Raw genomic sequence first — 22,297 nt, 5'->3', positions numbered from 1 at the left:
TGTTCCCCAGAGGGATCTTTTCCCCACAAATGAAGCGTGATTTTAGAGCCCAAATGTATTTGTGCTGAACATTTGCCCAAACATTTCCCTGCCTCTCTCTTCTAAAGATCTTGTAGACATTTCATGATGTAACTCAACTCCATGAATGCACTGGGGCGGACCACATGGTGCACAGGCCAGAGGCAGACCCCAGTTTTGGAGACACACAACCAGAGGGCAACTTCGTGCTAAGTGAGCAGTCCTGAGCTTGAGAAAGAAGGCTCACCTGGGTTAGGAAGGCCAAGGAGTATCTGGAGAAGGTGTGAGGTGAGCTGTAAAGGCCCAGGGGTCAGAGCCTGCAGAGCACTGGTCCAGGAGAGAAGCCCCAGCCCTCAGGTGGCAGACGTAGCCACCTGGGCCCAGGAAGGGCCCAGAAGTGGTGGCCAGGGTCACCAGTAGGGCCAGGCGGAGGGTTAGCTGGAGATGCTGACCCATATGGAAGTATACAGACCAGGTGTAGACAAGCTGGATGTAGACCGGCTGGCACATCAGCCCAGCAGAGGGGGCTAGGCTTTCAGGACAGGATTTCTTTGATTCAAAGGTAGTTCCTGGGTCTGTGCACACAGGAAACCAGAGATAGTCATCGGCACCCTTCAGGAAGGAGGCCCTTATTAACAGGGCCTGAGTGCTGTAACCAGGTCGGTTGCTGAGAGCAAGCCTCCTGGGGAGTGTGGGTTTCACACCCGGTCCCCAGAAGGCTGAGAAGGTAGCTACTGATGGAAAGTGGGGCAGGGATAGGCCTGATGTGGGTGCCCCTCCTGTCCCAGGGCCCCTGTTTGGAGGGGCTGTAGGAACAGCTCCAGTGTCCCATAGTGGGTGCCTACTGCCACTTGTACATCTGGACCTCTGTTTATAAAATCTGGCAAAGGCCACGGTGGTAAGTGTAAAGGCCACCCTGACATTCTGGGTGGAAGTGCTTGGGTGGGGGCACCCCTCTGTCCCCCACTCTCTGGGGTCCCATCCTAGGCTGCAGCATCTGAGGTATCGCTGGGAGCTGGTCATGGGGCTGCAGGATGAGATGAGCTCCCAGACCAGATTAGGGGTCTTGGTGACCGCAGCCCCCACCCCATCCACCCACCCCAGCCTTGCCTCCCAGAGGATGCCTGCAGCCCTTGTTCTCTTTGATCCAGCGTCAGTGCCCTGTCAGTTTTCAGAATGAGACGGCGTGACTGGGTGCCAGAGGAGTCCCCAGCCTGGCCAGTGGCGGGCAGAGAGGACGGTGCTCCTTACTGCAGCTGCTCAGTCTTCTCCTACCCCAACTGAGACCTCACTCCAACTATTCTGCAGTGTTGTCCTCCCACACATGCCCCACCGTCCCCAGGGTGCAGGGGCCCAAATGTAGCGGGATCATCCACGAGACTGGGTAGTGGGCTCCTCTGATCACTGGCAGTAGTTGTAGGGAAACCATCTCTGGTATGGCTGTGCCGAAGCCTTGGATGTTCCAGCACCTTCTCTCCCTGTTGGGACATGCAGGGGTCAGCCAGCAGCTGACGGCCGTGCAAGGAAGGTGGGGTGAGGGTCTCGGAGCCCAGTTTGTGCACTGCCCACTTGGGGATCTAGCTCTCTAGCAGTCTCTCATCTTGGGGTGCTCTTCCCTAGGAGACAGGGGTGGTCCATGCAGTAAGCCCCTGCAGACCTTCCAGGTGGGTGAAAGGGTCCTGACACCCAGGCCCACCCACCCTACTAGCAGCTGCTCCAACACCTCTGTGGCTCTGCCTTCCATCATCCTTAGAGATGTTGTACTTGAGTGACACTGTGAGCACTGATGGTCAGTCTTTGCCAGGCCAGCCTCAGCCCAGTCCCTCCAGCCTGCTGTTTCCTTGTCCTATTCATCAACTGCTCTTCTCCTTTAGCTCAGCCCTGTCTTTGAAACGAGAAGAAATTACCTTTGCTTTGACATTTAGCATGTTACCTGTCCCCTGGGAGGAAGAAGCAGGCCATCTCTAGCTGATGCGTGTTTTAGAACCAAGCATTCAGGCGTCTTTCCGGTGTCCCTGAGACTGTCCCACCACAGGATGGGCATAGAAGGGCCTGTGGACCCCTAGCCTCTGTCTTCTCATCTCCAGCATGTGCAAGGCCTGGAGGGTTGCAGGGAGGGCCCCTATGCTGAGGCTGGGTCATCTCCTGGGGGCTAGGTGCCAGGAGGAACATGCTTACTCATGGAGGATACAGACATTGTGAGAGACAAGGGTCTAGACTTCAAAAATCACCCTTCTTTCAATAAAGTTTTACCTAAAGTTAGTTGGAAAAATAAATCCTTCATTGAAGAGTAGAGCCCTAAAATGTTTCTCCAGACGTAAAAATTTTCCATTGTTAAAATGCAAAGGCAGTCTTGCAGTTGGCCAAATAATGACACACTGATTCACAGTTCAGCAAAATGGTAATTAAGTGCTTTGTACGAGTACTATTTCACCAATCCACTAATGTACATCTGCAGAGAATTGCATTCTAAGCCACAGTAAGATTCAGGATCAAGTAGATGCGTGAAGATCCCGGTTTTGAAGTCAGCCCAAATCCGTGTGTGTGTGCCTTTGGTTGAATCAGGAAACCTGAATTACATAAGGAGAAGAAATCAGTCCTTAACCATCAACAAAGTGATGACATCTGCCTTTGTCTGCTCTCTTCCCTCCTATTTCTGCTCATCCTGATGGTGTGCCAGATTTGGTGAATGGCTGAGTCACACCTTACAGAGAGCAGGCCCAGGCTGAATGGGCCAGAGGTACCCACAGAGACATTCTCCCTGACCCTGTGGCTACTCCCTTCTCTTCCTGGGCAACCAAAGGCCAAGGAACTGTTTTAAGGATTTGCCCCTAATATTTCTCTTGGCTCACCACCAATCTACCCTCCAGCACACAACTTCAGATGCTTTCACACACTGGGATTCAACACACATTTTCCTTCACATACACACTTTTCTTCACACAGACACTTTCCCTCACACACACACTTTCTCTGGCACACACACACTCTTCTCACATACACTTTCCCTCACATACTTTCCCTGACACATGCTTTCCCTGACACACTTTCCCTCACATATACTTTCTCACACATGCACACTTTCCCTCACACACTTTCTCTCAAACACACTTTCTCTCGAACATTTTCCGTCACATGCACACTTTCCCTCATATGCACTTTCCCTCACACACTTTCCCTTAGACACACTTTCTCACGCACACTTTCCCTCAAACACACTTTCACATGCGCTTTCCCTCACAAACACTTTCCCTCACATGCAAACTTGCCCTGGCACACACACCCAGCTCTGCACACACCTTTTCCTTCACACATACAAGGGGTAACACATACACATTCATCCCAGGAAACATCAGGAAAGAAAATGTTATACAGAGTAAACATTCAAGATGATTGAACTTTACCCTTTAAGATACCAAGATAATTCTCTTTTTAAGAATTTCTTATGGAAATTTTTCTAAGATATACTATATTCTTACCTATTTTCTTAAGCTAAATTGAATATATTCAGGTAACTTGATTTTGTTGTAATGTGATAATTCTGCCCCTCTGCTCTCTGGGTTGTATATATCTGCCTCCCCCTCTTGTAATTTGTGTCTCTTGAAAAAAACTAAATTCTTAGAGTTGTGTACACGTGGGAATGGTTGACCTGTACCATGCATATGCCACAGTGCTGAGCCTGGAATGGCCCCTCAGGCTCTGCCCACCCCTGGTCCTGCTGTCTGCTTATTCGTCAGACCCTCTCTTCCCAAGAGCAAGAACGGGCACCATCTGCAAAATGATTGGGGAGCTTGTGAGGCAGTGGCCCTGGGTGCAGCATCATGCTCTGCTGTTCCTGGTCATGAAGTACCCAGAGAAGCAGGTGACAGCCAGGAAGGGGCTGTGCAGACAGTTACTTAGGGCACATTACCATAGAAGAGGCTAGAGAATATGTTCCCTCTGGCTCGCCCAAGGCTTCCTCAACTTACTTGACCTGGGAAGTGGCATCTGGGCGCACAGACAGCTTCCGTGGGCAGCTCTTGCCTGGACCAGGATCTGGGTGGAGGGGTGCCCTTCAGGCCAAGTGTTGGAGCCTCACTCAGTCACAAGAGGAATCCAAGGGCAGAGAAGGGCCAGGGAAGCTATGAAATCCTAGAGATTGCCTGTCTCTTCCTCACATTGGGCAGTTTTCAGAAGATGAGTGGGTGAGGTGGAGGCCAGGAGACCCACTGGGAGGCTGCTGACCACAGTAGGACATGAGATTCAGGACCTACCTGCGAGTCTGGAGGAGGAGTCTGTCTGGATTTGGGTATCTGCACAGCAGGAGGACATCTCTCCCGGGGAGGATCCACAGTTTGTATTTCACTTCCTCTGAAATAGGTCATTAAAGACATGTCCTTCTACTTTTGCCAGTTTCTTGTATCACAAGTAAGTGTTTGCTTCAGATCTCTTTGAGGAGCATCCCATTCGGAGCATGATTCTTCCACTGGCTTAAGAACACCATTCTTCTCATAGGCTGGATGGTCACTGGTGGCTCAGGTGTGATTTGTGTTTAGACATCAGACCACCTTGGCATTTTCTAAATAAAAATCAGTATGTATGTATGTATTTATTTATTTATTTATTTATTTATTTATAAATATTGTATTTTATTTGAGAGAGAGAGAATGAGAGAGAGAGCACATGAGAGGGGGGAGGGTCAGAGGGAGAAGCAGACTCCCCGCTGAGCAGGGAGCCCGATGCAGGACTCGACCCTGGGACTCCGGGATCTGACCTGAGCCGAAGGCAGTCGCTTAACCAACTGAGCCACCCAGGTGCCCCAAAATCAGTACTTAGATAATTTCTAATGAGTGAGTGGCCCTGTCTGGTGGGGAGACCCAGGCATATGGAGGGAGGGGAGCAGACAGACATGGGGAAGCCCTTATGGGCATGGGAGCTCCAGAGCATATCTGACCAGTGCCTCACCACACTGACGCAGAGGTGGGAGCTTCCACAGATGGACTCACTGCAGCACGCACCTCCCCGGTTGCTTTGCAGCCTGGCCCCTCCATCAGGACAGATGGCCTGAGTCCTTACCTGCTTCAGGCCCAGGGGAGTCACTGTTTTATTTTCAATTTCTTTAGGAAATTATCTGTATCATGAGCTGTTCAGAGGAGTCTCAGATGTAACCGTTGTTCCTTTAAAAATCGGCTTCACAATTTTAACCTCTTTGACTTTTAACTGTTATTGTAGCCTTGAATTTTTTTCCCAAATGAACCCTGTGTTATTTCCTCAGGAAATGTTACATCTAAAAATGGCATTAAATATCTTTTAAACTAAAAGCATTCTGTCTTTACATAAACTTTTGTTGCGTGAAAACATAAAGAGCAAATCAGGTACCAAAGGATAATGTTTTCATAATGACCAAATGGGTACAATTTTGTGGTTTTGATAAAGGATGCCCTACTGGTTTTTGTTTAAATTTTTAAAAAATTATCAATACAATTAAAATGTATTTGCTGTAGGTGAAGTTTTCTGAGTATTAAGCTACATGTGGACCAGCTCTGTCCTTGACACAGGGACCTCCCCCATTCCCTGCAGACCCAGGATTGCCAGGGAGGGGGGAACCAGAGAAGGGGAAGGCTCCCTAAGAAATTCTACATGCTCCGTGGATAATCCTAAAATATAGCATTTCAGGTGCACATTTCAGAATTTGTTGGGGTGGAACTTGATTGTGCTTCATGTGACAGCAGCAACCACCTCACTTACAAAGTGTTATTTAGGGTTCACCTTATAGGCATAGGGGTCAGATCTACTTAATGCAGTCATGGAAACTTCCTCAGTACGCTTCTGCTGTGTGACAATGTGAAGGACCAGGAGATTGCTCCAAGAGGAATCCCCCACCATGCTGAGGATTTGCCAGTACCTTCCTATTCCACAAAGACAACTCAAATACCCAGATATAAGACAGAGCCCAAAAAGTGGACTCTTACATAGCCAGCCTGTGAAAAGTATCCTCTGCACCTGCCTTTTTTTTTTTAAAGATGATATTTATTTATTTGACAGAGAGAGAGCGAGAGCAGGAACACAAGCAGGGGGAGTGGGAGAGGGAGAAGCAGGCTCCCCGCTGAGCAGGGGGCCCGATGCAGGGCTCGATCCCAGGACACTGGGATCATGACCTGAGCCAAAGGCAGCCGCTTAGCCGACTGAGCCACCCAGGCACCCCTGCACCTGTCTTAATTGATGTTTTAAATTACCTGATCCTCTCTTGCATTTCAGGATCTGGAATCCCTTGACACCTATATCCAGAACACACTGTCTGCCCTCTACCCACCTTTTGAGGCCACGGCAGCCACGGTGCTCTGGCAGCTGTTCAGTGTGGCGGAGAGACTCCATGGTGGGGATGGGCTGCGCTGCCTCACTGACTTCCTCATCCCAGCCAAGAGGGCCCTACAGCATCTGCAGCAGGAAGCCTGTGTGAGTACCTGCCCTGAGGAGCCAAAACCTGTTTGGGACCCTCCTCTGAAGGGACAGAGCCTGTGTGATGATTTTCCCTGCAGAAGGAAACCTGTGAGACCCTCCCCTGCAGATGACACCTTCCTGCCCTTGACTATAGGGAAGAGACAGGCAAAGTGTTACTTGGTACCTGGAAAATATTTAAGCTGAGCACATGGAATTCTAGATCCAGGGAAATACACCAGTGATGGAGGCAAAGGAGAACCTGAAATTAAACCAGTAATTAAAGCAGAAATAATTCAAGTGAGGATTTGTTGTTTTCTTTCTGAAAGGAAGCTATGAGATTAGCCCCAGCCATTTTTCACTGAGTTTAATCATATAAATGGAGAGCTATTCCTAGTCCACTACAGTTTTGGGGTGCATAGGGTACTGGCTCAGCTCTTTTCCTCTGGCTTCTGGCTCCTTTTTTCCCTAATCCCAAATGAAGAGTGAAATAAGGCTCTGTGTTCCCGAAACAGGCTTCTCAGGCCTCCCAGGGGTACAGCCCACTCTGTCCACCGGTATCCATTCTGGTTCCCCCAGTGAACTTTCACCAGAGTCTTTAAACCCAGCCTAATAAATTTCTTAGGTGCTTAGTTTGTTTCTAGGGATTTCTTTTTCCTGAGTGGTATTCCATTGTATGGAATATACCACAATTTGTTTCCTTATTTATAGATTGATAGGCATTTGGGTTGCTTCTAGTTTTAGAATATTATGTATAAAACTGCTATAAACATTTGCATACAAGAATCTGTGTGGGCTTGTTTTCTTGGGTAAATAGCTAGAACAGCTAGAAGTGTGATTGCTGGGCCACTTCCAAACTCTTTTCCGAGTGGCTGCACCATCGTGCACTCCCATCAGCAGCTTTAGGAGAGCTCCAGTTGCTTGGCATCCTCACCAAAACCTGCTATTGTCAACCTTTTTAATTCTAGCCATTCTATTACATGTGCAGCGGTGTCACATCTAATGTCGTGGTGTTAGTTTGCACTTCCGTAATAACTACAGATGTGAGGTATCTTTTCCTGGACTTATTTGCCTTTTATATACCCTCCTTGTGATGTGTCAATTCTAATCTTGTATCCATTCTTTTATTTTTTTTAAAGATTTTATTTATTTATTTGACAGAGAGAGACACAGCGAGAGAGGGAACACAAGCAGGGGGAGTGGGAGAGGGAGAAGCAGGCTTCCTGTGGAGCAGGGAGCCCGATGTGGGGCTCGATCCCAGGACCCTGGGACCATGACCTGAGCCGAAGGCAGACGCTTAACGACTGAGCCACTCAGGCGCCCCTCTTTTATCCATTCTTAAAAAATGCATTTGTTCTTTGGACGTTGAGTTTGATTAAGTTCTTTAGAGATTTTGGATACTAGCCCTTTATCTGATATGTCATTTGCAAATATCTTCTCCCATTCTGTTGGTTGTCTTTTGGTTTTGTTGATTGACATTTTCTTTTTTTTTCCATGAAAATAACTCGATTTATTTTTTTAAATATCCAATCAGATAATTCCAAATATATAAGGTTACAAAAGCAGATTTTTGTCTGTAAGGGTCAGGACTGGGGTAAAGCAAGTAAGGCACATGGCATAAAATTTAAGGAGGGCACTCACTCACAGATTTCTGCAGGGTCTTCTTGTTGAGTTCTAAGAGTTCTTTATATATTTTGGATACAAGGTCTTTATCCTATATATGGTTTGCAAATATTTTCTCCCAATCTGTGGCTTACCTTTTTATTTCCTTTATATTGTTTTAGGAAGAGTCAAGTGTTTAATTTTGATGAAGTTCTCTTTTTTTTATTTTGTTTTCTATGTCCTAAGGACTTTACTTTTAGGCCTAAGATCCATTTTGAGTTAATTTTTGTATATGGTGTGAGGTAAGCATCAAATTTGTTTGTCTTTCCATATGTCTGTCCACCTGCTCTAGCACCATTTGTTGAAAAGACCGTCTTTCCTCCATTGACCCACCCAGGCAACTTTGTGGAAAATTGTCAGTACAAGTGTGAATCTCTTCCTAGACTCTCTGTTCCATTGATTTATAAGTCTCTCCTTCCTCAAGTACCATGGTTTTGATTACTGAACCTTTATAGTGAGTCCTGAAATCAGCTGGTGTAAGGCCTCCAACTGTTATTCTAATTTCTTTGCATATCTATATAAAATTGAGAATCAATTTATTTATACAAAGCATCCTAGGAGTTTTGATTAAGATTGCTTTAAAGCCATAGATCAATTTGGAGGAAGAAGGTCTTGGGATATCTTTTTTGTAGGTTATTTTCGAGGCAATCTTGAAACTAATGACAGCCGAGTTGTAGGTATATTGCAGTGAGCTGCTGAACGATGCATGCCTCGATCTTACAAAGTAAGATCTTGAGCTTGAGCTGTGCGCCAGGGTGTGCAGTGCCAGTAGCTGCCTCAGTGCACTGGGCACCCCATACGAGGAGGTGGTCAGGTACCAGCGGCACCCTTCAGACAAGCATCGCTTCATAGTACTCGTGAGGCCTTCTGGCGTTGGAGTAAATGAACTGAGAAGACAATTTATGGAACTTAATCCTAACCGTTTCCAAAGTGCTGTGCCACATACTAATAGTTCCAAAAAGAGTTATGAAATGCAACGGACATGAGTATCACTATGTGTCAAGGGAAATATTTGAAATCTCCATGAATATCACAGGATGCTCGAGTATGGTGGATGCTCTTCAAACAGTCCTTAATGAAGGAAAGATCTGTGTCATGGACTTAGAGCCTCAGGGTATTCAAGTAGCTCAAACCCACAAACTGTAGCCCTATGTCATATTTATAAAGCCATCTAACATGAGTTGTAGGAAGCAGTCTTAGAAAAATGCCAAGATCATTACAGGCTACTTTGTGGACCTGAAGTTCAAGGATGAAGATCTACAAGAGCTCAAAAAACTGAAGACACAGTTTGGCTAGTTTTTTGATCATGTGATTGTGAATGGCACTTGCAAGACGCATGTGCCCAATTGTCTACAGTTGAGAAGGCTCAGGAGGAGCCTCAGCGGGTACCAGCAACATGGGTTTCCTCAGATACTGAGTCTTAAGGAGGCCTTCTGCTTAGTGCTAGAGTTGTAACAACATTTGTCTATCACAGAGCTCTGGAGTAACAGCTGCAATGTAAAACAGCAGTATTTGCCCCATTGTAATATGTGCAACTTTAAAAGTAGTGCAGTTTATTAATTAATCTTATTTGAAAAATTATTAGCTTTGTATGTATGTAGAGTTACCTCCTTGGCTTTCAAAAAAAATCATTTCCTTTACCTCATATGCAGCAATGGTAAGAGTACAAACAATGTTAAGCCACTGAGTATGAGAACTTCTCTAGATTTTGTATGGTCTTTGTACAATTCAGATAAAAGAGCTTCCCTAAATAAAATAAGTAGTAGTTAATTTCAAGAAAAAGAATTTTTTTTAAATTACTTAGAATTACAAAATTACAAAAAAAAAGGTAAGATCTTTATTAATCAGTACCTTTTATGACTCCATTGATATTGAAGTAGGGCTTTACAAAAAACTACCACTGGATGACTTTGATTTATTAAATTCTTTGAATATCTTTTATTTTTTTTAAGATTTTATTTATTTATTTGAAGAGAGCACAAGCAGGGGGAGCTGCAGAGGGAGAGGGAGAATCAGGCTTCCCACTGAGCAGGAAGCCTGACGTGGGGCTCGATCCCAGGACCCTGAGATCATGACCTGAGCCAGAGGCAGTTGCTTAACTGACTGAGCCACCCAGGTGCCCTCTTTGAATGTCTTTAGCTAGAATGACCATGGTAGAGAAATGACCAAGGATGTCCTAGATTTAATTCTTTGTGTGAAGTAGTCTACACAGAGGATGTTTTCCTTTGTGATTATGTACCTTTTGCACATTTAAAGTGTGTTGATTGATAGGAAACAGAGATAAACTGCAGCACAGGGAACAAAAATGCCTGTCCCCTTTCAAAGGTGTGTTTTAAAAAGCTTTTTTGACCTAATGTCTTGCCTTCTTTTGTTAAGTTTCTTTTTCCTTTCATTTTAATCATAAGTCATCCCCTTCCCACTTAAATTGCTTATTTTCTGAAAATGCCATATGAATAATTCTACTCTTTAATATCAATGCATATTTACAAGTACATAATTTAATAAACAAAATGAAATTTAGGGATATCCTTACTATTTGCATATTTATATTGCTTTTTACTTTTTAATAAAGAAAATAAAATTTGATCATCTGTATGACATAGGAGAAAATGAACTTATCTCAACAACTATGAATATAAACATATTTTAGTTAATATAAATCAAGGTAGTTTTTATTTATTTACCTGCTATTGTCAAAGTATGTGGCTTGAAGAGCATTACAAATCATATTAATTTTAAGATAAGTTGTCATGTTAACCTAAGATTCCAACAACCACCATTCTTCCATCCCTTTGTAGATACAAGAAATGCTTAGAGTCACTCATCAGCTTATCTGTGACTTCCTTTCATCAGAGTTTGGCTCAAAAAATGTCTGAGGAAGTTAAAAGTAATCAGAAAGGTTTGCATGATGGGGAGGAAGCAGAGGCAGGGATTACAATAAAGAAAATAAAATCAGATGGAAGCCAGAAGAGGAGGGAACAAAACAAAGGCAAGGGAACATATACAGTAACAGGATGAAAGCAAAGTTATGAAATGGTAGCCCAGCAAAATTCTAACCAAAGATAACTGGTGTAGCTTTATTCGTAACAAACTAAACATAGTAAAAGGCAAAATGCATCATTAAGGCTGAAGTGGATCATTGAGTAATAATGCTGGTAATAACCAGGAGTACAAAACAATCTGTAAACACCAAACAACATAGCCTGAAAGGCTTGGAGCACACACTGAGGGAATTACAAGGGGTAAACATAGTCACAATGGGAGATCTCACCTCCTCTCCAAAGCAAACAGATAAGCAGACCACAGATTGCTTAGAGTATATGTCTGAAGACATGATTTCTCTCTTCCACCCATGGGCATGCATAGTAATCTTAGAATACACATCCTTCCCAAGTACACATGGAACAGTTTCCAAAATTTGATAAAATTCTGGTCAAATTTTACAATTAGAGGATATATATTTACTTCAAGTGTATACAGCTAGAGAATATTAGAGAACATACACTCTTCTTTAGTGTACTTGTACATTTGCTGAAATTAACCAGAATTGACCATTAGTCATAAGGTGGCAATAAATACAAAGAATTAATATCTGAAGAGTGCAGTGCAATAAAACTACAAATCAATAATAACAACAACACCCTTACATTTGGAAAATTGTACGTGTACTCCTAAATAGAGGAAGGGTCAGAGAATAACAAAGGAAATTGCCTAATGAACAGGTGAGCCCTGTTTCTAGGTAGGGTATAGAAGTGTGTGAGACTTTTACTCCTGCTGAAACAACCAGAAAACCCTACATAAATGAAAACAATTCTACTTTCTTTTAAAGCCATCCAACAGCTGTGGATACACAAAGATCTAAGAGAACTAAATTATGGAGAGCCAATGACTTCCTAAGTGAGCAAGAACACCTGGGGCCGGTTACTGAGCCCGCAGGGAGTGCAGATGGAAGAGCAACCTAACAGAGAAGGACAATTGGTGCTCAGATGAGAAAAAATCGAACATAAGAAGCCTCAGGGCTAGTCTCACATTTAGGTCCTTAATCCATTTTGAGTTTATTTTTGTGTATGGTAAAAGTGGTCTAGTTTTCTATTTTGTTCCATTGATCTATGTGTCCATTGTTGTGCCAATACCATACTGTTTTGATTATTACAGCTTTGTAATATAACTTGAAGTCTGGAATTATGTTACCTGCAGTTTTGTTTTTCTTTTTCAAGGTTGCTTTGGCTATTCAGGGTCTTTTCTGGTTCCATACAAATTTTAGGGTGGGTTGTTCCAGCTCTGTGAAAAATACTTCTGGTATTTTGACAGGGATTCCATTGAATGTGTAGATTGCTTTGGGGAGTGTGGACATTTTACAGTATTCTTCCAAACCATGAGCATGGAATGTCTTTCCATTTCTTTGTGTCCTCTTCAATTTCTTTCATCAATGTTTTGTAGTTTTCAGGGTATAGGTCTTTCACCTCTTAGGTTAAGTTCATCCCTAGATATTTTATTATTTTTGGTGCAGTTGTAAATGGGATTGTTTTCTTAACTTCCTGCTGCTTCATTGTTAGTACTTATAAATGCAACAGATTTCTGTGCTTTGAGTTCATATCCTGCAACCTTACTGAATTCATTTATCAGTTCTAGTCATTTTTTGGTGGAGTTTCTAAGGTTTTCTATATATAGTGTCATGTCGTCTGCATATAGTGGAAGCTTTACTTCTACCTCATGGATTTGGATGCCTTTTATTACTTTTTGTTGTCTGACTGTTGTGGCTAGGACTTCCAGTACTATGTTGAATAAAAGTGGTGAGACTGGACATTCCTGTCTTGTTCCTGACCTTAGGAGAAAGCTAAGCAGAATAAGTCAGAGAAAGACAAATACCATATGATCTCACTCATATGTGTAATTTAAGAAACAAAACAAATGAGCAAAGGAAAAAAAAAGAGAGAGACAAACCAAGAAACAGACTCTCAGCTGTAGAGAACACACTGATGTCCACCAGAAGGGAGATGGGTGGGAGGGTGGGTGACCCAGGCAATGGGGATTAAGGAGGGCACTTGTGATGAGCACGGGGTGTCCTATGCACTAAATTGTATACCTGAGACTAATATTACGCTGTATATTAACTAACTGAAATTAAAATAAATTTTAAAAAATATGACAACACAAGCACCAAATGTGGAAGGGAGTAAATTGAATTATACTACTATAGGTTCTTACATTGTTTTTAAGTAACAAAATATAACTTGAATAGTAAATGATGAAGAGTTAAAGATGCATGTTGTAAATATTGACAGCAACTACTGAAAACAATACAAAGAGGTGTAACTAAAAAATCAGTGGAGGAGATAAATGGAATCTACAACATAGAAGAGGGAATAAAAGGGAGAACACAGGAACAGACAGGCAAATAGGGATTACATGCAAAGATGAGAGATTTAATCCAGCCATATTTGTAATTATAGTAAATGTAGTTAAATGAACTAAAAATTCTTTTTTTTTTTTTAAAGATTTTATTTATTTATTCATGAGAGACAGAGAGAGAGAGAGAGAGAGAGGCAGAGGGAGAAGCAGGCTCCCAAGGAGCAGGGAGCCTGATGCGGGACTCGATCCCAGGACCCTGGGATCATGACCTGAGCCAAAGGCAGACGCTTAACCATCTGAGCCACCCAGGCGCCCTGAACTAAAAATTCTAACTAAAAGGCTGATATCATTAGACACGGGCTGGGAAAAAGGCAAGACCATCTAAATGTTGGTTATAAGGAATGCCCTTTAACATAAAGACATGCAAAGGGTGACGGGAAAAGAATGAGAAAAGGTATGCCGTTACATAGGAAAAGGTTAGGTGGTGATCTTATGGCCAGACAAGTCAGATCTCCGACAGCGCGTGCCGCCAGGGCCACATGGGGGCAGGACAATTCATAGTGATAACAGGCTCCATTTGTCAACAGCGCATTTAATAACAGAACATCCAGGTACAGTAAACCAAACAAATGACAACACTAAATGGAGATTTTCAAGCTCTTCTGTCAACAATTGAAACTAATTAGTAAAAAAACAAAAAACACTAAGGATATTAAAAGATCTGAACAACACCTAACTGACCTATTTGACATTTATAGAACATTACATCCAGCAAATGCAGAATACACATTCTTTCCAAGTGCACGTAAAACACTTTCAAGATGGACAACATGACATAGGTCATTAAAAATAAAATCTTAAAATTTCAAAGAACAGAAATAGAGTATTTTTTCCTAACCACTGTGTTATCATCAGCATTAAATAACAACAACAACTAGGAACTCCTAAAATATTTGGAAATTCAGTAACACATTTCTGAAGAACCATGGGTTAAAGAAACCAAAAGGAAAATGACTGGAACTGAACCATAATGAAAACACAACATGTAGAAATTTTTACATACAGCTAAAACAATGCTTAATGTATAATATATAGTTTGGAGGAGGAAAGTCTAGTATTAATTATCTAAATTTCCACCTTAAGCTAGGAAAAGAAGAGCAAATTAAATCCAGAAAACAAAGAATAGCTAATTAAATCCAGAAAACAAAGTTGCATGCTCAGCAAAGACTCACTAACATCACTTACAAAAAAGTGCTGTTCCATTAGGTGTGAGCAAGACAACTGAGAGACTGGGATATTTGGGGGGAAATCCGGAAGAATCCTACATCCATAGTCTTTCCCTACTGTCTTTATGTTCTTGCTCCCTGCAGAGGTGCTGGGAGACACAGTGGTGTGGCTGTGGCCAACCCAGGGGAGACAGTAGACCCCCCACAAAGTCAGCAAAGATGGCCCTCTGTGCCCATTCAAGTCCTGTGAAGAGACTGACCCACACAGAAACCTAATCAGGAAGCTTAGTGTAGAGAACTACCTTCTGGTATCATGCGATTAACCATAAAGGGGCCAAGACAGCTCAGCTGGGGCCAAGGGAAAGCACCAGCAAACCTCCACGGGGGTCCCTTCTGCACCAGGGTGATGGTGAAGGAATGAGCATTTTTATATTTTTTAAAGCAAAAATAAAATGTTTTGAGTGTGTACGACCATACTTTCATAGTGATGACTTGCTTTAACAGACCAGTCCTGATCACCCAGAACCGGAGAGGACTCCGGGGAACAGTGTAGTCAGCACGGGAAATCAGGGGGAGAGGGAGCGGGTCTCAGAAATGTAGTGAGCAGCCACCCAGCACTCTGCAGGCCACTCAGGAGAACACCAGCATAGACTTTTGTCTGTGAGTTAGGGTCGAACACAGAGAGAGGGGAGGGGACTGACTTCTCAGGCTCAAGCAATGAGAGCCATCACAAAAAGGAAGTTGATAGATTGGTGGCAGAAACATCTAGAAAATCTGTGCTTCAGAAGCATCAGAAGCAAAATTAAAAGCCAAAAAAAGCTGTTTCTTATGTCATGTTTGCAGAGAACTCATAGAAATAAGTAAAATACTTAGTCCAATATAAAAGTTGGCAGAGCCTTGAAGAGATAGTGTACAGAAGAGGTGCTGCTGTCCATGGAAGACCCGGGAAGGCTGGGCTTTCGGTGGCCAGAGAGGCACAAAGTAGATGACAAGACACAAGCTTTTGTTTACTAACGAGCAGAAGATTATGAAGATTAATATTCAGAGCAGGGAGAATTCAGTAAGATAAACAGGCTGATACTCTTCTCATATTTGTGGAAATTGGAATGACCTCTCTGAAAAGCAGTGGTTTAATATGGATGGAGACTTTATATTGTCATGCACAGTTTGAATCAAACATCTTAACCTACAGCAAATGACTTAAAATACAGGACCAGGGACACCCAACTGGCTCAGTGGGTAGAGCATGGGGCTCTTGATCTCAGAGTCATGAGTTCAAGCCCCATGTTGGGTGCCGAGCCTACTTATAAAAAAATTAATTAAAATAAAATACAAGACCAGATTTATTCCAATAGTATGTATTACAATAATACTTATAGTAAAAAATGGAAATAAATATTAGGGGAATGGTTAAACTAATATATAAATATGATGAATTATTATATACAAATTAAAATTATTTTTATTTTATTTTATTTTTTTAAAGATTTTATTTATTTATTCATGAGTGACAGAGGGGGGAGAGAGAGAGAGAGAGAGAAGCAGAGGGAGAAGCAGGCTCCCAAGGAGCAGGGAGCCCGATGTGGGACTCGATCCCAGGACCCTGGGATCATGACCTGAGCCGAAGGCAGACGCTTAACCATCTGAGCCACCCAGGCGCCCTAAAATTATTTTTAAAGAAATTTTTTAAAAATAGAGGAGGAAATTATTATGACATAATATTAATCCAATAAGTGGTGTAAATTTGTCTCATACCAGTTTTTTAACATGCACTTTTTAAACCATCACAAGAGGACATGCAGCGATGTTAGGGTGCTTGTGCTGTGGTAAGCCTGTGGGTATGGAAAAGGACTGGTTCTGCATTTTCTACTTTCTTAACTTTAGAAATATCCCCTAATTACTAAAATCAGAAATGAAACCTTGAAAAGTCAAAGAGAAAAGAAAACTGATGATTTAGCCGATGGCAACTGTAACTTCATGCTGAGGTCCCTGAGGTGTGATGCTCAGGCCCAGCTGAGACACGCAGACATTAACAAGGCCTGAGTGCATGGGGGTTCATGTGGCAGCCAGACTGTGCACAGAACTAGGGCTGAGGGCATGCTGAAGACCCTCTAGTGACCTGACCACTGCACATTCACTGTTCAGTTGTGCCTGGTGGTAGGTTGCTGGGTGGACCACCTGGGGTCAGCCACAGGACCAGGTGGTGCAGGACCCTGACAGTGAGCACACAGTGAGGACAGGGTTCCATGGACACACAGAGAGGGAAGCTCATCCCTCTGTGCCCAGTCAGGCCCAGGAAGGCTGCCTGTCCCCTTGCCCAGGACAAGTGGACAGTGGATGGTCTCCATGGAACAATGGGATGTGGAGTCGTCAAGGACCCAGGAGGCTCAGCCTCACTTCTCACGTTCAGTCCACAAGTTCTCCCTCTGACTTTTCCAAAGGACCATAAAAGTTCTGTTTTGTTTTAAGTGGAAGAGTGAAGCTAAACTTTTTGGAGTATTATAATAACTGCTGTGATACATTTTTATGGTTGAAAACCTGCTGCTGATCTTGAGAAATTCAGGTTCTTGGACTGCTGTGTGAAAGCCCATTATAAAGAAGGGCCCTGAACTTGTTTTTAGCAGCTGAACTGCGGCTCATAAACAACGAAGCCCACCAACTTCTTCTTGAATAAAAAAAAAAAAAACCTTCTGTCACTTCTTCCTTGAAACACTGTAAATGTTCTGAGCACACCATTTAGGGAAGATGTTGAAATGAGATAAAGAATTACTCCTTGCAGGGATGCCCGGGTGGCTCAGTCAGGTAAGTGTCTGACTCTTGATTTCAGCTCAGGTAATGATTTCAGGGTTGTGAGATCGAGCCCTGCATCAGTTCCACGCTCAGCATGGAGTCTGCTGGAGAGTCTCTCTCTCCCTCTCCCTCTGCCCCTCCCCCTGCTCATCCGCACGCCTTCTCTAAGTAAGTAAGCAAGTAAATAAATTAATTAAATCTTTTAAAAATAAAAGGCGCCTGGGTGATTCAGTCATTTAAGCCTCTGGCTCTTGGTTTTAGCTCAAGTCATGATCTCAAGGTCGTGAGGTTGGGCTCTACCCTTAGTGCAGTCTGCTTGTCCCCTCTACCTCCATGCTTGTGCTCTCACTCTCTGTCATAAATACATAAACTCTTTTCAAAAAATGAAATAAAAAATTTATAGTAACTTCCAAAGGAATAAGATATCTAGGAATAAATTTAAACAAAGAGGTGAAAGACTTGCTTACGGAAAACTACAAAATGTTGCTGAAAGAAAGAAAAGAAGGGCTAAGACATGGAAAGACACCTGTGTTCATGGACTGGAAGATTTAATACTGTTAAGATGGCAGTACTACCCAAAGTGATCTGTAGATTCAGTGCAATCTCTCTCAAAATCACAGCAATGTGGTTTTTTTTGCAGAAATAGAAAACTCTATCCTTAAATTCCTGTGGAATCTCAAGAGAGTCCAAGTAGCCAAAAGAATCTTGAAGAACAAAGTTGGAAGACTCACATTTTCTGATTTCAAAACTCATTACAAAGCTACAGTAATCAAAACAATGTGACACAGCCATAAGACAAACATATAGACCAGTGGGACAGAGTAGAGAGCCCAGAAATAAACCCTCATATATAGGGTCAAATGATGTCTGACAAGGGTGCCAAGACCATTAAGTGGGTAAAGATCATCATTTCAACAAATGGTGGTGGGAAAACTGGACATCCACATGCTAAGGAATGAGGTTGGGCCTTACCTCACACCATACACAAAAATTAACTCAAAATGGATCAAAGACATATGAGCAAGAGCTAAAACTATAAAACTCTTAGAAGAAAACATAGGGGAAAATCTTCATGACATTGGATTTGGCAGTGATTTCTTGGATATGACACCAAAAGCACAGGCAACAAAAATAAGATAAATTGGATTTCATCAGAATTTAAGACTTTGTTCTTAAAAGGCACTACCAACAGAGTAAAACAACTCTCAGAATAGGAGAAAATATTTGCAAATAACATATCTGATAGGGGATTAATACCCAGAAAAATGAAGAACTCCAAAAATTCAACAATAACAACAACAAACCCAAGTTAGAAATGGACAAAGGATTTGAATGGATATTTCTCCAAAGGAGATATTGTTGGTCCACAGCACTCTTGGGAGCTTTCCAGGTATAACCTGAAACTGGCCCTGGTACTCAGAGGGCAGGAAGAGACTGAAGAAAGAGGCGGCTGCTCCAGATTGGCGGGTGGTGGTTTTAATAAACAAAAGGAACTTACATACAAAGCAGCAAGATGAATAGAACCCACCTCTGCCCACGAAATCATATAAGTTTATATGGAGGCCTCAACCAGGCTCAGTCACATATACCATGCACCGCGTCCCTGTCTCAAGTCTGTGTTCTTGAAGCAGCCTCTGGTAGTGGGAAAGGCAAGCGGAACCCACATCCAGGGACAGGGGAAGTAGGTGAGGAGCTTCCAAGAGCCCGGGTCCAGCTTACAAGTCAACTGGTGGTTGTGTCTTTTCCATGACCTTCCTAACATATACAAATGGCCAATAAGCAAATGAAAAGGTGCTCAACTTCACCAATCATTAGGGAAATGCTTCTTATGTGGAATCTGCCCCAGACCTTATGTATGAGTAGGGATGTCATATTAGTCCCATTTTTCAGATGAAACTAAAGTACAGAAGTGGAAGGCACCAATTACAGATCGTACATGTACTAGTGATATAGATTGTGTGCCCTGAACCTCTGCCTTATCATTCAGTAGGTACCTCCCCGCCATCATGCCATGCTGCTTCACCGTCCTGGCAAGACTGTGGCTCTCTGTGTTCTGTCCCACTGTCAGACACCACCTTCAGGGATGGGCACATGATCTACTGCTACAGACTGAATGTGTCCCCCACAAAATTTGTGTATTGAAACTTCACTTCCAATGTGATGGTATTAAGAAGTGGGACCTTTGGGAAGTGATTCAGTCAATACCATTCATGCCTTTATAAAGGAAGTCTCAGAAGGCACCCTTGCTCCTTCTGCCATGTGTGAAGACACCGCAAAAACCTGGTCATCTTTGAACCAGGAAGCTGGCCCTGACCAGACAACACACCTGCCAACACCTTGATCCTGGACTCCCCAGGCCCCCAGAGAGTGAGAACGAAATTTCTATGTTTATAAGCTACCCAATCTATGGTATTTTTGTTACAGAAGTTTGAATGGACTGAGACACCCAGTTAGAGTCTTACCTGGGCTTGTATAAAGATGTTGCAGACAAGAAATCCTCTTTCTACTTGCTTCATGTATCAGGAGGATTTTCACCTTAACCCAGCCTGTCTGCATAGTGAAGCCAAGTGGAACAAGGAAGAGAAACAGGGCGCCAGTGACACATTTGAGCCCCCTACTTGGGCTAGGTCTGAAGCTCCTCTCCTCCAGCCTTCCCAGTGACCCAAGACAAATTCATCTTACAACCCAGAGAGCCTTGATTAATCCATGCACTGTCCCATTGTCTATGTTCATTCATCCTGGGGCTCACCCTCCCCATTCCATTTCCCTTGCACCTGGCTGGAGTCCTGCTGCCTTTCAAAGGCCAGGATAACCAGTGCTCTCCTCTCCAGCTCACTCCCCCTGGCCTCAGCAGAATCTCTGTCCTCTGTGTCCTCACAGCACTTGGTGCTCCCCACTTGTCAGCCTGCGTTATGGCTGTCTGGGTGTCCCTGCCAGGTGGTACCGGACAGGAGTTAGGACCACAGGCTCTGCAGGAGGAGAGATGTGGGGTCCCTGCTCTACCACTACCAACTGTAAAGACCTACACCAGCCATCGCTCTGATCCTTGATTTTGTTCATCTGTAGTGGAGGGTAGTAAGAGTACCCACCTGCAGCAGACACTTAACTGTAGCGTATGGTCACTCCTGACCCTTGGAGTCATCCACTTGCCCAGCATGCCTTGTAAACAGGGGCGATCCCTCACTCCCTTACTGCCAGTGAGAGATAGAAGTCTGCTGGGGTGAAATGTTCATGAGAACATGTTCCCCTTGGAAAGGAAAGACACATGAAGGCACTTTTCCCTGCTTGGGACACTGTGTATAAAGATGAGATCATTAGGCTGGGGCCGCCATCGCCATGCCCATGGGATGACCAGCCTCAGGATGAAACACATGCACATAAAGGGCTCTGAAATAGAGAGCACCCGGTTCTCAAAGGTGTCACTGAGCCTCTGCTCAGACCATGGGGCTTGTCTCCTTCACATTTTGCAGGGGGAGAATTCATCTTCTCCATCGCTTAGCCAAGAGTCACCAGGCATCTTGTTACCTGCGGCCCGTGAGTCCCACCAGCAGATCATCTTGTGGGGTAAGGGTTCAACGCCGTGATGCATGCAAAGTGCTGAGCATGTTGTTGGCACCCAGTCAGTGTTGGTTAAAGTCAGATCCCAACTGTGCCCTTTGGGATCTGGGTGGTAGAGCGGTTTTCAGGCCAGGATGGGGAGTGCCAGAGCTGAGGTGTGAGAGCTACACAGTCCTCCCACACTCTCCACCCTGAGTCTGCACAGACCCCCAGGAAGGGGGCCCCTCCCAATGACCGTTGGCCTCGGACCCTCTGCTTCCAGAACTTTCTGTCATGAAGCTCATTCCTGGGGCTCACGCTGCTGTTCCCCCTGCACACCTTTAGGCCACAGCTCAGGTTGAACTTCTCTCTCTGGCGGCCCTTGGGATTCTCACTGCTGCTGACCACAGGGCTGGACGATTCCTGGATCTTCATGTCCAGTGTGGGGTGGGCGCTGACCACGCAGCAAGGACACTGGCCACACCTGTGCGCCCCCATGGGGCTTCACGGGGCCCCACATGGCCACACCCTTCAACTTCCGTGGCCTCAGATTCTGCAAAAGCATCTGACACCCAGGTGGGGCTCCAGGCCCAATGATGGGCTTGGTATTTTAATTAGAGCAAAATTGGGGGGGGGGCGTTTCTAACAATGGTCTGTGTGAAGAGTTTCTCATACCACAGAAAATGCTGTTGTATTTTTACGATGGGATCTCAACCATTAGAAATACACTGGAAAAATAATGAAATGAAACACACATAGATGTTTACAATGCTGACTTCTGGGGGTTGGTGTTGGGATTATTATTTTCTTTCTTTCTGAATCCTCCAGGTTTTGCAATGCACAGTTATTATTTTTCCAATTTGAAAATCTTAATTTTTAATTAAGCGTGGCCACAGGCGCCCAGTAAATACTAGCTTCATTTGTGCCAGACCCTACCCCCAACCCAGGCTGTGGGCTCCTGGAAGGCTGGACGGTGCCCCCTTCCTGTGGCCCAGGACGAGTGCATAGCGGGAACCCCATTCATGAGGCCTTGGCTCTTAGGAACATACCAGTGTATTTTAGGTACAATTTCCAAATCCAGATGTATGAAAACATTAAAAGTATTTTCTAGACCTCAACTCTGAGGAAAACTAATATAAAATAAACGCAAAAGACAACCTTCAGTAAGATTTTAAACTCTGAGTTTTAAGGAGAGAAAAGATATCACAAAAAAGTCAAGAAATTCAACTTGTTTGAAATTTAAGAGGAAAGGAACATAACTAAAAAGCAAGTAAACTGGGACAAACATAAGCAGC

General features: G+C 43.8%; 1 protein-coding gene across 1 annotated transcript in view; it reads left to right on the top strand.

Moving 5' to 3' along the window:
- Positions 1-22,297, top strand: part of PLEKHG4B (pleckstrin homology and RhoGEF domain containing G4B) — a 92,149-nt gene that overhangs the window by 23,084 nt on the left and 46,768 nt on the right. Inside the window, 1 exon segment of the mRNA XM_027606033.2 lies at positions 6,256-6,453. Coding sequence (XP_027461834.2) covers positions 6,256-6,453 — 198 coding nt within the window.

This window comes from Zalophus californianus, chromosome 5, assembly GCF_009762305.2.
Source record: "Zalophus californianus isolate mZalCal1 chromosome 5, mZalCal1.pri.v2, whole genome shotgun sequence".
Lineage (NCBI taxonomy): Eukaryota > Metazoa > Chordata > Mammalia > Carnivora > Otariidae > Zalophus > Zalophus californianus.
The sequence above is the reverse complement of the archived record's forward strand: the minus strand, read 5'-3'. Positions and strand labels throughout refer to the sequence as shown.